The 16,780-nt window shown below is 37.5% G+C and overlaps 1 protein-coding gene across 2 annotated transcripts; it reads left to right on the top strand.

Annotated features, from left to right (window-relative positions):
* Positions 1-234: 234 nt before the first annotated feature.
* LOC124259336 (terminal nucleotidyltransferase 5C-like) lies at positions 235-13,138 on the top strand. Of its 2 annotated transcripts, none has more exons than XM_046693459.1 (2): positions 235-394; positions 6,875-13,138. In XM_046693459.1, the coding sequence occupies exon 2, from the start codon at positions 6,911-6,913 to the stop codon at positions 8,138-8,140; it is 1,230 nt and encodes a 409-aa protein (XP_046549415.1). In that variant the 5' UTR covers positions 235-394; positions 6,875-6,910; the 3' UTR covers positions 8,141-13,138. The 2 variants fall into 2 exon arrangements, with proteins under 2 accessions (XP_046549415.1, XP_046549416.1); XM_046693460.1 differs by lacking the exon at positions 235-394 and having other exon boundaries at positions 6,759-8,171; positions 8,352-13,138.
* The last annotated feature ends 3,642 nt before the right edge of the window (positions 13,139-16,780 follow it).

Here is a 16,780-nt window from a genome sequence, read left to right as displayed (position 1 = left end):
AACATGACCATGTAAGGAAGATATCTCATCAAAGACTTTGCGATAATGTCCGTTCATTCTAGAACGTACAGACTGTTACAACGCTGATGAAAACATTGAGATCAATATTTCGGCTTCACTGACGCAAATTGGGTTCGGTGGGAGACCTACGTTGCTGGTTGGTTGTGGAAACGAATGAATGAACCGAGCCCGCTAGCGACCTCTACCGCCCATTACTCAAGACGGCTGCTTTTACGTCGAGGCCACACATACGCACGCTAGTCTTACAGGCATTGACGTTTTATGCAGAGTTGACGGCAAATGGTCAGTCCTGTGTGGTCGTATTCTTCAAGCTGCCTGAGGGGACATAACAGCCTAGCGACATCGTCACGGACATTTAGTTGATTACAGACAGGTATATATGTCTTACTCATTTGTATTAATAGCGTCGACATTGCCCGACGGGTTATACAGCCAGTGCCTCTTGTACAGTCACTGACCTTGGCTTTGGAGGCCGAACGTCTTAAGAGGTGCGTTTTCATGTTTAGAACTGACACTTATTAACTTTTATAGTGTTGTACATAGGTTTATTGCATTTGATCATTTCATATTTTAATGCAGTTAGCATTGTTTTTGTTCAATAGGGTGCTCTTGGAACGTTTACGGGCATAATTGAACTTTTAAAAGGCAAAATGGCTTTAGAATATTGTGAAAGCAATATTTAAAGTTCGCATCAATGTCCGGTGAGCATGTGTTTACTCCTGTTTCCTGTCATATGCGTGTATTAATGTACTGCATGTATACACATGGTACGCTCAACTTGAAGATTATGCGGCATTGTTGCCCCAGCATGTGACAATACAGAGGCATCAAGTGATGCACCACTTCCCCTCAGTAATGTGCATAAATACTTCTTGCTTCGTGGCGTCTCAATGGTTGTCATATTTCAACTCGTAAATATTTCCAAAAGTTTTAAAATCTGAATTACATCTACGGTTAAGACCTCTCGGGCCAGTAAATGATGCAAATAAGTACTGTTAATGAATGATAATGCATGTATATTCTGATTCATTGAAACAATAGTATTATGTGACGATAATATAATACTAATTCATTATAATACTGTTAGTATCTATAATACTAGTAGTATTATAATGAATCAGTATTTAATTATACAGTACAATACTAGTATCGTAATGCTGTTGTACAAAATTCTGTGAAATACAGTTATTGTAACACTGCAATACTGTCTTACACAAATGCAGTAGAATAATATTATCGTAATTCTGTAATAATATATTATACATATGCAATGGATTCCTGTTATTGCAATATCGCCCTTTTAGAAATACTGCAGAATACTATGTGTATCTACAAATACAGTGGAATACTAGTATTGTAATACTGCCATATGGTACCATTTTGGTGTAATACTGCAAATATTGCTGGCTCGTGATTTTGGCAGGTGAAACAGATCCTTGAACAGTTAAGCATATTGAGCTCTCTAAGAGGTATTAACCAACAAACGGCTGATCATTCCAGCTCAAGGTAATCACTTCACCTTCTGGACGGTGGGGTGGCCTAGTGGTTAAGCGTTCGCTCGTCACCCGAAGACCCGGGTTCGATTCCCCACATGGGTACAATGTGTGAAGCCCATTTCATGATATTGCTGAAATGTTGCTAAAAGTGGCGTAAAACTAAACTCACTCACTTCACCTTCGGTAACACTTCGTCTACGATAACAGTAATGCGCATATAGCTTGAACCTATTGTTCACAGTGTCATGTCCGTAAACGCCTTATCTATAACTCAGTTCAGGTTATCAAATAACATTATACAGACAAAAAGGAGGCTTTGCTAACAAGGCCTGGTTACTATACATAGATTGCTGGAACCATTGCTTTAATTCTACAGGTTCTCGTCTATTGATGTGCCATCGTTACTTTTTAACCATGAATTACAATAGTTTACGACACTTTGAGCAATGTTCAGTTATAACATGAACACATGGTCATGTCATCGGTTCCCAATTGCGTAGATCGATGCTCATGCTGTTGATCACTGGATTGTCTGGTCCAGACTCGATCATTTACAGACCGCCGCCATATAGCTGGAATATTGCTGAGTGCGGCGTAAAACTATACTCACTCACTCACTGATCGGGCTATCCCAACGCCCCGTAACCTCGCCGAACTCGTCCCCTTGCCCGGCCGTGTACGATAGAAGCATCTTTTCATGATTTCAGGCATAGCTGCCGTTTGTACACCGAGTACGCTCACCATAAATACGACGATCACGTGACACCACTAAATGCTTGTAAAATCGATTCTCATCCAATTATGGCCAATCGATCTGCATTTCTACCGTACTATAAGCCAGGCAGGGACAAGGCCAAGCTCACAAAGGGACATTGGCTAGTAGGGAGGTAGCATTGTGACACGCCAATCAATATCTTGCAGTTGCAGTACTTGATGCGTCTGTTAAACAGTCCCTTGTTATGTACTACTGCTGTGTCTCCGGGTTTGTTATAGCCGTTACTGTAGGGGATTATTACCACTACAAATAATACATATACGTGTAAAGTTACGTTCATTAATATAACAAATCTTTGAAGGGCGTTTCAACGTGGAATGCATAAGAAAAGAAGAAAAGCAAGATTTATGGATGTCAACTTCTTTATTGTGCATAGCACGACGTTTCGAAGTGTATGCTTGCTCCGTCGTGTTATTCACAATAAAGAAGTTCACATCCATAAATTTTGCTTTTCTTATTAATAAATTATAACAGATTTTGTCATTTCATTTTGGTGATAGGAAAACACAGTTGTACTCATCGACAGATGCAACTATACATGCAGCAGACGCCATAATTGTGGCAGGTTTGTTGTTTTACGCCGCAACTAGCTCTCTGTCTGTTCATGACGGCGGTGCTGTGTTGTGAACGCCGGGATGTGACGGGAACACTGTTCCTAGCGGCCTTTTAACGCTCACTGTAAATAGTCTTGTATGGGTCTGTATTTTCCATCCATCATGGAAATCTACTGGATAATACACGTACTGTCCCTTTACATCCATGTGCATCATATAGACACAACCCGTGAACATCCGGGATAGAATTGATCTTGAGTAACCCATGCTTGTCATAAGAGGCGACCAACGGGATCGGGTGGTCAGGCTCGCTGACACATGTCATCGGTTCCCAAATGCGTAGATCGATGGTCATGATGTTTGTCACTGGATTGTCTGGTCCATACACGATTATTTACAGGCCGCCGCCATATAGCTGGAATACTGCGGAGTGCGGTGTAAAACTAAACTCACTCACTGACATCATCACAACAGGAGCAGATCGTACAAGACGTATTTTAGTACACTCGAGTATTGGTCGGTATTCCAGAGAAAACTTTATGCGTATGTGTTTCAAAACCGCTTTCTTCTGATAACGTCACAAAACGGCATTGTTATTCGTGACTGTCTTATGTAGTTTTATAACCAATAACCAAAGTTTGCGGATCTGCGTATTTCTGTTTCAGGGAGTCCTTTGTAACCAAATAAAGTAATACACATGCTACTTGAATCGGTCGTCGAAGTGACAATATACGGTATCAAAATTTCATACTAAATGTTATAACTGCCATCTTGTATTGGAACTGTACACTATAACTCAGTCTTTCCGGACATTGCCCCGTGATCCAAGTTGTCGTAAATAGGATGCGTTGCTGCCTGTTTCCTTCAAAGGAACATAATATTATACAGGCGATAATTTATTACACCTAGTGGCTTATAGATTAAGTAACATTTAGCAACCCTTAACGTGAGGAGCGAGGCAGTAGCCACGCCTGGTTGGGCGCAGCACGCCTTGCATGATCCGCTCCCGCGCTGAGTGTTGGTTTAGCTTTGAGTAGACTGTTGACCAAACCACTCATCCGTAGAATTGCTTAAAGACTACACTAAAGGCTGTGTATAGTCAAGGCGTGTGACGTCAGGTCTATCATAATAACGCCCTCGGCGATATCTTTCTATCACTGATTATCCATTGATTAGAACCACAAGTGCTCAGGCAAGTATCTATATAGGTTGTTAATCGGTGTATGAGGCTTGACTGTCTGTACGTAAACATCTTCCAAGTTAAGTATTCCTAGTCTTTACGGTCATCCCTATTAAAACCCCGGTTGTATCGGGCAATATAATCAACTGATCTAATTGAGTCAGCGGATGACAAATTGGGGAATTACAGTATTATTTAATAACATATACACACGCCCATTGCAATGAAGTAAGCCCAGATCTGCTTCACTTCGGACGTTTCCACCTCATCAGACTGACACGCAGTGACGAAGCTGAAATGAAACGTTGAGTAAAAACCCCGACTCACTCACTCACGCTTCTTCCGTCAGTAATGCTAGAGATTGGTTCGTGGGGCGTCACTGACATTGGAAGTGTTTCCGTCTGGTGTTTTCCACTATGTGATGTCTTTGACAAGCAAGACGCAGAATGACCCTCCAACTTTAGTGGTCGACGCTCAGTCCTCACTCTCCGCAGATTGGCCGGTGTAGACTGGCCTCACGGTAGTGGTCAACACACTTGACATGGACGATTGCATGTAAAGCCCTTCATGTACAATGATGGATGTCGTAGGCGCGGATGTATGTCCGGCAGAACGTATGACGGTGTTCAGGTAGCAGGACCATGCAGTCAATACACGGTAGTGATAGAGAACAGTCATTAGATGATTGTTCCTTGACAGCGTCTGAACTACATAATCATGAAATTCATCATCGTTGTCGTGACTAATACTAGTAGTAGTAGTACAGTAATAGTAGAAGCAATAGTAGTAGTAGTAGCAGGAGTAGTAGTAGTAGCAGGAGTAGTAGTGGTAGTAGCAGAAACAATATCAATAGCAGTAGGAGTGGTAGTAGTAGTGGCGTCAGCTGTCGGGAGTGAGTGTGGGTGATTGCGTGAGTTTAGTTTTACGCCGCTTTTAGCAATATTCCAGCAATGTTCCAGCAATATCACAACAGGGGACACCAGAAATGGGCTTCACACGTTGTACCCATGGCAACTGTCTGGACGTGGTGGTAGTCGTAATAGTAGTAGCAGCAGCAGCAGTAGTAGCAGTGTAGTAGTAGCAGCAGTTTAGTAGTAGCAGCAGCATTAGTCAGAAGATACATATGGGAAAAAACATCACATTCATCAGCATCATCGTAGTCGTCATGTTAAAGCGGCCATCGTACATCTATATGTGCAACAACAATCTCTGGACCGTATTGTATACGGTCAACCAACAGAAAAGACGTATTGAGTACGTCATAACCCAAATAAACATCTATATCAACATTCATCAATACTTAATTGATTCTCGCTCAACTCGTTCCATGTAACAGATTGTGTTTACGTATGCTTAACGTAACGTACGTATAGACAACCGTGGGTTGTGGGTGGAATCCTGTCACCCAAATGAGATCAGTCAGGCAATAAGTGTATGTGTAACATATGTTATATTTGGGATTACACTCTCTCAGTGTATGTGTATATGTGTAATTAAACCCCTACCAAGTACGGTGAGAAAAGGTAGTCTTTCGGTTTGTACTGTGGTGGTTCGTATAATACTTAACCATCAAGCCAATAAATAACATAACAACACAAGCACTAGCTACGATAAATAAGGGTACTGTAAATACAGCCAAGTTGGGAATATAATAACTCGTGTTGGGTTGGGTTGGGCGTGTCAGACATGACAGGATACACTTTTTCTGGTTTTCCATCCCGACACTGATATACACATTTGGACTATATGAACTGTATTTATGCCTTTTGTTAAGGTATCGCATAATCTGTGAAAACCCTCGTGATTGCTGAAACCTTAACTTTGGGTTCCGTGTTTTGCGCAACACGGAAGACAATAACTAACTGAATCAATCTGATGGCTAATTATGTACAATTACCACTGGGTTTCCTTATCAACATTTATCTATATTTCTGGAAACTCTCTTTCTCGTCTTCCGTATTCAAAGTATATAACCACGGATACAAAAAAGGACAATATTTTAGCATATTTTGCCTCGTACAAGTCAGGGTTTGGGGCTTCTATCTCCAAACTGATACCAATGTAAGTATATACTGGCACACAATATTGGTTGTTGATCATTACATGTTGATTGGGATAGACTGATTAAGATGGTTTAATGATTAACGCATTGAGCTTAACCAAGCTACTGATATAAAGTGATGTACTTATTTGAAAACACATTCTGGAACCAACTGAATATATTCATATATTAAATTAACCGAAAAACTCAATTGAAACGAGAAGGTCCGTTCCATATTTTGGACGCAGTAGTCTCCCTTATGTCGCTACCTAACAGCTGTCAACCGGTTACTTTAATTTGAAAGATGTCGCAAGAAATATTAAATATACTATCATAACAACCTAGAAATGTACATCAAAACTAAACACTGTGTTTGTGATAAGTAAACGCATACGCTTCGTTTGACATTTCAACACCACGAGCAACCGATTGGGATCTAAAAATAACTATATCATCTGTGAGCCTTCTTCACTACGCTGTGTCTGCGGAGGAAAAGTAGTTCTATGAAAATAACTAATGTTTGTCGTTAGAAATAACTTTCGCTATATTGAATCATACATGTAACATTTAACGCATGAATTGATATTAAAATACGTTTACAAAATAAGAAATCATATGAGCATTTTTAAAACAGCTGGAATTAGGCGTATGATTATGGTATGTGAATAGTCCTTCGGTGGTAGTACGTAACAGCCGCTAATGTGCCTAGACTGCAGTTTGACGTCTGCCGCTGTGTGAGGGTGTGTGTATACGAGCGGCTGTCAGTGAGTAGGATTGTCATATTCAAACTGTCTCTTCTTCTTGCAGAAATACCACACTACTAACGAACTGACAAGACCTGGTATGGCAAACATGTGTTCCAATCGCTTCCAAGTTTTGTGTCATGAACAAGTTATTCGACTTCATGAGGTTATGGAAGACGTGGTTCCTATTCACGGTCGCGGAAATTTCCCTACTCTGGAGTTGAAATTGAAAGACTTGGTAGTAATTGTCCGTGATAAATTGAAAAGTGAAGGGGTTGTAATACGTGACATACGTTTGAATGGTGGTGCTGCCAGTTACATCCTTGGAACGGATGAGATTCAATCGTACAACGACTTGGATCTGATTTTCGGAGTGGACCTGTCAAACCACAACGAGTTGCAGAAAATCAAGAACTGTGTGCTTGGCTGCCTGCTGGATTTCCTTCCAGATGGTGTAAGTAAAGAAAAAATGAGTAGCTGCAGCTTAAAGGAAGCTTATGTGCAGAAGATGGTGAAAGTGTGTAATGAACACGGGGACCGGTGGAGTTTAATTTCGCTGTCAAACAACAAGGGGAAAAACGTGGAACTCAAATTCGTGGATAAGATGAAACGTCAGTTCGAGTTCAGCGTTGATTCTTTTCAGATCATTCTGGAGAGCTTGTTGACCTTCTATGATGTCTCTGCGACACCAATGAGTGAGCACTTCTACCCAACTGTTGTGGCAGAAAGTCTGTATGGAGATTTCTGTGAGGCATGGTTTCACTTGACAAAGAAGCAAATAGCTACCCGAAACCCAGAGGAAATTCGTGGTGGTGGTTTGTTGAAATACTGCAATTTGTTAGTGCGGGGATTCAACCCTGCAGAGGATGTGGATATAAGGACCATGGAAAGGTACATGTGCTCAAGATTCTTCATTGATTTCAGTGATATTAACCAGCAGAGACAAAAGCTTGAAGCTTACCTTACAAATCATTTCAGTGAGGATGAAGAATACAAGTATGAATATCTGATGACATTGTATCGTGTTGTGGATGAAAGTACCATCTGTCTTATGGGTCATGAAAGGAGACAGACACTCAATCTGATCCATCAACTTGCCTGTCAAGTTTATGTGGAACAAGAACAGAAAAGTTCGCAGAAATGTATTGAACTCCAACAGTTGGACCAGCTGAACAATCTTGTGATCGATCAGGTGTTCTATGGCCCATTCAGTGCACCTACCACAAGTCCAGGCAGCCAGTATTACAACTACACCTACTCTCCTTCATCTGCCTACCAGATTGGGACCAATACATGTCCCTACTGTCCCCCTTATCTGCAGTGTTCATAGTCAGAACACATCATGATCTCGGCTTCAAATGGTGAGAGGCTACCATCCTTTTTGACAATATTCCAATTTTCTGTGATCATATTTTTCCAGTTCATTTCAGGGCAATATGCATTGGTTGGGGGTTACTTATTTTGTTCCAACATTTGCTCCGTGTGAATGGATATATCTTTCTTTCAATTGGATGAAACTGTGTCATTTTCTTTCATATCAGTGGCAGCGTTTGAAGCATCATGTCTTCATACTTTGGACCCAGGATGTGATAATAAAAGTGGCTTGAGTTATGAACTGGGAAATAGACCAGCATTAGCCTTACACGAGGAACATATTTTTGCAACAGACTAGATGTGTGCAAGTGGACTGAAAGTTCTCTTATTGTTCCATGTACAAAATCATTTGTTCTCAAATCAGAATATCTATTCTATAAATATGTTATTACTTTGTTGCTTTATCTAGCCTAGTCCTCTTCAGAGTGCACTCTATTTTTTTAAACAAGTGCTCAATATTTGAGATCAAAACTAGATACATCTCATATTTTGTATCAATGTGAATTTAGACTATTAACTTGCAGCCTACAGGTTATTTAGTCATAATACAGTGTATATAATACGTTAATCAAAAAAATCTGTGATGCTTATGTCTTACTTCGACATAATTGTTAGTGCTCCCTTCATTCTGTAACTGAACAATATTTAACCTGCAAAGCAACATGAAGTAAAAGACCAACACATGTAACAGGGCTTTGCTTGTTAGCTGACAACTGAACTGAATATTTTCATGTTGTTCCATTGCCAAACTTGGTCAATTCTGTGAGAAGTGAAAATGTCTGACTGTTATCCTCTAGTCTTTCATACATTTTTTTCTCTGATAGTTTATATGGCCCAGCGATGTTGTCATTGATTTGTTATCAGATTATATCTGTTACAAAGGATCACTAATGTAAGGGAGTGATTGTTTGATAAATGTTTGTTGCAGACTATTAAGACAATATTTTCTTTACTGTCTCACAAGACCAGTTGTATAAAAGATGAAATGTCACTGAATCTCAACACTATACCTCAGCAAAGTCATTTAGTAGACCTTTCCTGTGGAGAAATACTAAAGAATATACTTCAGTCTGTTTTTTGAAGAAATGCAATACTGTTGAATTAAGAAATTTGAAATTGTTAGTTTGTTTACCCTTTCAGTTTTGATGTTGTGACAAAATGGTGATTGCAATAACAGTTTGTTGAAATTTATAGTTCACAAGTTGTAATTTGTTTGCAGTTCAGTATATCAACAAGTACAATTCAAGTGTCTGAACCCAGGAAATGACTTTGGTGCAAAGGTTCGGACTAACAATGCTACAGAAGTTGATAATTAGGAGTTGTGACCCACTTAGAATGCTCCAGTCTAAACTTAAAGTAATTATTGTTATGTTCTTGTGAGAAAAAATCCTTTGAAAAATGTATAGTGATGATATTTGTGATAAGTCATCTTATGCACTATAGTATTTTTCATATTTTAAGCAGGGAGTTAATTGTCTCTTTCAACAGGGCTCGATTTAAGCAACTTGATCTAACTTGCACTGCATACATGTTGACATGAAAACCTACCTATGGTCCTTGGTCACATAAATGTAACCAAATGGATGAATTCTCAAATTACTGACATGATTTTCAGGCAGACAGTGCTTACTGTAAAAAGACTTGCATGATAGCTGTCATTTAGTGCATAATTATTATTATTAGGTGGATAATTTAAATTCTGAAACATGAAACAGATGTCAACATCAGTTAGAGATGCAGCTACAGTTAGGTACAGTACATAATCTTGAAGTACCCGCAGTTTTAGGATGTCAGGCCCAAGAAAGCATGATAAATTACATGGAACACCAGGATTAGTAATGTTGTGTGCCTCGAGGTATTGAGTACGTTCAAAGATTGATGTTGTATTGACAATTAAGGTTTAGTCAGGGTAAAAAAATTGAAATTCGTTTACATTAATGTGATTAATACTAGGTTGCTTTTATAATATCAGGTTGTACTTGTGCATGTTATAAATTGGTAAATCGAACCCTGTTTGAACCAGTAATAGGGTAATATCATTTGTTAATAGTGAGCATATTGAAAAAGGATGTTTGTCAAATTATCTTACATGCAGTGTTATGTTAAGAATCTATTACGATTAATTATGTATGTGAAAAGCATTTCTTGGTTTCATCATATGATTATTTTGTATATTAATATTAAATAAGGTTATGGCAACCAGTGTTCGAAGATAAGCTTGTAAGTCTAAGGGTCCTTTTCAAAACCATAGTGTTAAACGATAAAGGTTTAGGGGATCCACAGGTTCGAATACCATTGGAAAAGACGTCAAGGAATCAAGGATTTTTATGTTTTGAGTTCTTGCTAAAACTATTGACTGGAAGACAAATTGAAAGCTTAGACTAGTTCACATCAGCATTTGGTAGACAAACCTTGACAAGATTAACTTTCTACGGATTTGTACTCTTGGCTAAAGATAAATCATAAGCTGATAAGTTCCTTATATTGATTATTTAGTGGGCCCTAGTAAATAGTTTCTTAATGTAAATGATAAAGTAAAAGGTAGGTTAACAGTAGTAGCATGTCACTCCAGATCGCAACTAGGTCATGCAGCCTACATCTGCTGAGTACATATTTAGGTACGCATGCTCTCGGCATACACTCATATGTCAGGAGTTCAGTGCTTAGTGTTATCTTCCTTCTGTCATTCATTACCGTAGCCAACTTTTTCTCTTGAATTATGTTAGTGTCCTGCAGATTTTTTTACAAACAGGCTCTGAACTCTATTAGGAACCTTTCAGTACTAATGAAATAACGTTCAGTAAGGGCTGATCCACCAAAGTTGTTTTTCCTAACCATATTGCTACATACTGAAAAGTTCTTGGCTTTAAGAATATTAATTAGTGTTTCAGATTTAACAGGCCCCAGATATTTAGTTTTCTTGTGTAAAATTAAGGTAAATAACAATAAACCTATACAGTCAAACGCACCTGTTCTTCACCATTCTTTACTGTGGTTACCTATGTGCTTGTGCTGACATGACTATACCACACACAAGTTGTGAGTCTGCTATGCTCCTCGCTTGTAAGTCCTTGTGTACACTATGTACACAGTTGGGAAATTGATCCTGTTAATGGTTGACCTACATTTGCATAAACCGAGGGATTCGCCTCTCAAATGTGTTGAGTCTGTAAGTAGACCAAGGGCTGATTTACTCTTTGGAAACACTAATAATTAAAATTGGTTTTGAAAAGAAGTATAAGTTGCTATATATTTTAATCCCTTAAGAAGGAGCTGGCTACTTACTGTTTAATACAGGTGGTATATATATATTTGAGTCCTTTTGAACATATCTTCAGGTGAAACACTTGTATGGAAAGATGTGATTGAAAAGAACCCATGAATTCCCCAATGTTGTTTTGGTTTTTTAAAGAACATTTAGATATGAAATGTATAAATTAAAAACCAAAATAGAAAATATTGTTTTGTTTTCAAGATGGTACTTGAAAAGAATGAATTTACAGTTTGCACCTACATTTTGTAAACCTCTGTATAGTAAAATTTCTTTCAGTCTAGTCAGCTTTATATATGATGGCCTGTAACAGAATCTATGACAGTTATGCCAAAGGACAAGTTCACCATGTTCAGACAACTAGACTAAAATGGTTCTGTAGTAGTACTAGCACTAAAATTGTGATTTACCCTTCAGAGTAACTGTAAGGGTAATATCTCCAAGTCATATTGGAAATGATTTCTATCGGTTCATTATGTACCACTAAGCTATATAATCCTGGGTTTGACAACACTGTTTGGTTCCTACCCTTTTTTCTCTTTATTGCTGGGCATGCTTATCATATGTTACAAGTTTTCATTGTTTGGCATATACAAAGACCATGACATGAAATGTGATGCACAGCATGAACAGATCTGAATGTTGCCTGTTCCATGGCTTAATGTTTCACTATCATTGTAATGAAATTGCCATAACTGTACTTCGCACAAGTCTTTTAGACACAAGACAAGCCAACTAGCCATGTAATGAGATGATAATTTGTCATTTATTGGTTATGTTACACATGTAGAGTGAACATGTAATTGCTTGACATGGAAGTTTATCTGTGTGATGGTAATACATAAATGTTTTCAGTATAAGGGAATTAGTTAGTGGGATAATAAGTATATGTTTGAAGAAGTGTGTTAGGACATTTGGACTAAGGCCACATTCAAAGAAATTTTTCGTCTCATAGCTGGTCAATGAACTAATTAGAAATGTGATTGGAATTTATTTTGTGTTTCATTACCATGATTACCCATTATGTTTTGTTATTCAGTGTATAGGAAATGAGTTCATTTGTAATGTACATGACAAACACCAAATCTTTTAATAGGTACTTTGACATTTTTTTGAATGAGGTTTTGTTTATTTTCTTCACGATGATTCCCCCTACAAATGAATGAGGTAAATTTTCATTTTGTGCCCAAATTTCTTCTGCCTTCTGACAATATTACCAGTTTCTTTTGCTGTGTAATTATTCTGGGTTAATGTTGCAAATTGTTTTTGTATTTATAAGAATCAGTTGTCGTTCTGACATTGATTCTACACTGACCATGTGACAGATCAATTGTATAAATGGTAGAAAAGCATGAAAAGTAATCATATGACGGTCATTTCATTACTTGAAGGGGACCCAGTTTATTCTTTTGAATTATTCATTTGTCATTTCATTAATGTTGCAAATGAAATATATTTTTGTGATCAAAAGAGCTTATGCCAAAGTATTTTGTCTTGGCAGTGAACGTTAAATGCAGCGGCTATAACTGGTGCAGGCGTGCACCTACAACATAAACTGTCAGTTGTCTGCAGTGATAAGCAAGGTGCAGTTTCATTGTTTATTCTATTGTGTCATACCTACAGTTGAAATATATTACTCTGTATATTTCAAAGAAATTCCAGAATAAAATATTTTGATCCAAATATTTTGTATTTTTTGTCTTTATTATTAAGGTAGACTATAACAATACACTTACCTTGTATTACAATGTTTGCATGATAATAACATAAGACTGTGAAAATGTTATGTTCAGGAGCCAGTATTGATAATCAAGCAGCTATCCCTCAGTAGAACTCATAATATCATAAGGGAATTGAAAGATCAGGCTCTGTGACATGGATGGTATTGAGTCATCACTTCCTGACAGCAGGATCACTGCTCATGCTTTCAGTCTCTAGTTTGCCTGGTCCCAGTATGTACAGGATGCTGTGATACAGAAGGAGTTCTGCTGACATGCAGTATGTGGTAATAAACGTTCACTCACTCGTACAGGAATGGATGTTTGGTTATCATAACTAGATCACACTTAGATATATGTAATTGCTGCAGATTGTAAGTGAAATAATTCAGTAACAATCAAATGCATTAGTCAGCAAATACTGGTAATATCAGTGTATAAAATATAGCCGTTCCACTGTCCTTGACAGTCTATTGTATAGTACAGTCTATTAAATAAGTAAGGCCGTCCTTTGGTCGGGGGAAATATTTGAAAAAATAAACTTAACTTGGTTTGAATGAAGAGTTTTAGTTTTTGGGACTGGCTGTGTTTGTTCAGGACTGGTCAGCCAGTTCTTCGACAGGCCATATTTCAAAACTATTTTATACACTGATAATATCAATAATATCAAATGCATTGTGACTCGTTTTATTGTGAAATATGGGTACTACACTGCATAACTACACTCATACACTTTATGTATGATATGAAATTGACTTCCAAAGGAAATACAGTTTGGATGAGATATCCCCCAGGAGATATCACAACAGTGAAATTACATTGCCATGCTCAGCAGAAAAGTTTGATATCAGGCTACCAGGATATCAGAATCACTTCATTAATCTTTCTGTGATTGATGCTAGGTGCTGTACTTGCTTACACACATCACACTAAATACATGACACTTCATGGATAGTAACTTCTTTTAGTCTTATGTCTCGCTCTCCTTCTTCAGGTGAATGTTGAACAAGTGCACAGTTATATATACTACCCATCAAAAGTTTAGACTCACTTAAAACACTCACTATATGCTATGTATATATATGTGGTTACATCGAAGATGAATTTCTCCACTAACTGCACCAACTGCAAACCTTATGCAGATGAATTGCATGAGGATCATGCAACAACTTGCTGAAAAGCATGTGCAAATATCGTGCATGTGAACAGCTGCATTTTGGTGTAAAATTTTGTTAAGAATTGCCAATTTTCACTGAGTTTCATCATTTATTGAACTCATGACAATAAACTTTTCAACGTTACAAATTTGTTTTACAATACATCAGTTCATGTGTAAACAGTACCCTTAAATTGTATAGAATATTTTGCATAATCTAGTTAAGATCAGTTGACTGAAGTAAGTGGCTACATTTACACTAGTGAGTCTAAACTTTTGATGGGGAGTATGTATGGGTGGGATGAGTGTACAGAGATAAGAATATAATGACAAAGCCTGTGAGATAGGATTAATGTTCAGTACTAAAGGTGTAATGATAAGGAGTTGGCTATTGTGACACAATCAATAAGGCAGCTAATAAGGCAGCCTACAAGTGCTTATCAAAGACTTTACACAACACACTTTTTGTAGTTATTAGTGGTAAAAATCAGAAAATTTTGATTTTTTGGATGTTGAAAAGAATCTCATCTATACGCTTTTGACATATTATCAGTCAACCTTCTTGCCTTTCACTGATACATAATGATGTATATGTCAACAGACATTCAGGAGCTGAATACATACATGTTGTTCATACAGAACAAGTAACATCTGTTCATATCATGAGAATATCTTTTCTCTCCCACCTATTGGCTGACGGTCATCACCTGCTAAGTGGACGGGCACAGGAAGAGGAGAAATTTCAGAGGTTTTCACATCTTATAGGGAATAAAGTGCAAACACTAAATTCAACTCTAGGCCGAGCCAATGAGATTTCACATTTTACATTATAGTCCACTTTACATTGGTGTATTTTATTTTGCTTTTATTTCAAGACATACATGAATTCAATTAAACATTAACACATTACATCATGTATTTAGTAATCACGACTGGAGTTGAAATCTCATTTGATAATGAACTATATATCATTATCATTATTCATACCTTCTACACAAAATGAAAAAAAACACAAGTTCAAACAAGCAAACTCTGAAGTGTTTGTACACACTGCCTCAGTTATGCGCTACTGGTGTGATAAGGTAAGTAAACGATCACGTAATAGGATACAACCTCACTTCAATTTGGTTTTTACGATACAAGGGGTAGTCTTTCAACCGCTCTATATAGTTTGTTCACTTTATATTAAATTTCAATTTAATTATCTCTAACTATGAAAGAAGTAAATATGTAATAGGCCAAGCCTTAGCACAGAAAACATTACTTTAGTAACATTTTACTTCATGTCGTTGAATATAGATGGTATGTAGATCAAATATACTACTTTTTATATATGCTTCATTTGATATTTAATCTGTTAAAATAGAAAACTGAGATGTCAAAAAAACAAGAATTTAATATTTATAATATTGCCCAACTACCGGTATGTCTGAAAACCATGGAAGACAATTTCTAAGTAAGCTCAAGTCGGTTCTTAAATCAAAGCTCTCACCAACTCCTCATAGACTTTAAACTCTGTTCCTTGTGAAGTAATTATATATACTATGATATATACGGTATGTTTTATTTTAATAGTTTCTACCAGAGACATGACGTTACTGATTAAAAATATAGACTATGTAGTCTGTTATCTCATAACTAGAGGTGTTTTCCTGGAAACAGTATGTTATTACATGTATTAACTACAGGCTTATATTGGGGGACACAAAAAGAATGTCGTTATGACATTCTGGTAACAGATGTCATCCTTTACCATCAACCTCGCTGGGAGGTGAACATATAGGACGATGCTGCTGTCAGTGCTGTGGTAGTCTGTAGGTATATGTGTGTGTGTTTGTAGACACAGTAGCACACAGCATGGTTGGTGGGTTCATAACACGGATCGTGTTAATTAATATATGTAAAAGATATTAAAACTCTATACAAAGGCAGTCAATGACCATGAAAACATAGTACATGTGTACGTATTTTTCTCTACAATCTGAAGTCTGAAATCTATATCATTAATAAAATCCAATTTCACACACAAATCTGTTGAGATTAATAAAATTACTTATTACATGCTTATATGTTGAAGATGAAATATCACGTTGAAAGTACTCTCCAAGCAACACACTCTACATCCATTTATAGATTGAGTAGACCTCAAACGGCCCACTGTTACCATATGGTATAAGTGGTAGTACACTGATCTATCCTGCTGTGTTTATTAAGGCCTTGTTCAGGCCAGTAGAAAAGCTCATCATGGACTGAAGAGAGTTGTTGAACTCCATACTGTTTAAATGGCTTTGGCAGTAGGTGGGTGCTCTGTTTATGAGATCCCTGTTGGTTTCTGTGTAAACCGCCCACAGGTCTTCACATAAGCTCTGATAGGCAAGTTTCACCATTTTTGCCCTAAGTGATATTTCAGACAGCTAAAGTGATAAAGATTTTGCTTGAAGTTGCCGATAG

This window comes from Haliotis rubra, unplaced genomic scaffold, assembly GCF_003918875.1.
Source record: "Haliotis rubra isolate DU_JTF1 unplaced genomic scaffold, ASM391887v1 Scf719, whole genome shotgun sequence".
Taxonomy (NCBI): domain Eukaryota; kingdom Metazoa; phylum Mollusca; class Gastropoda; order Lepetellida; family Haliotidae; genus Haliotis; species Haliotis rubra.
The sequence above is the reverse complement of the archived record's forward strand: the minus strand, read 5'-3'. Positions and strand labels throughout refer to the sequence as shown.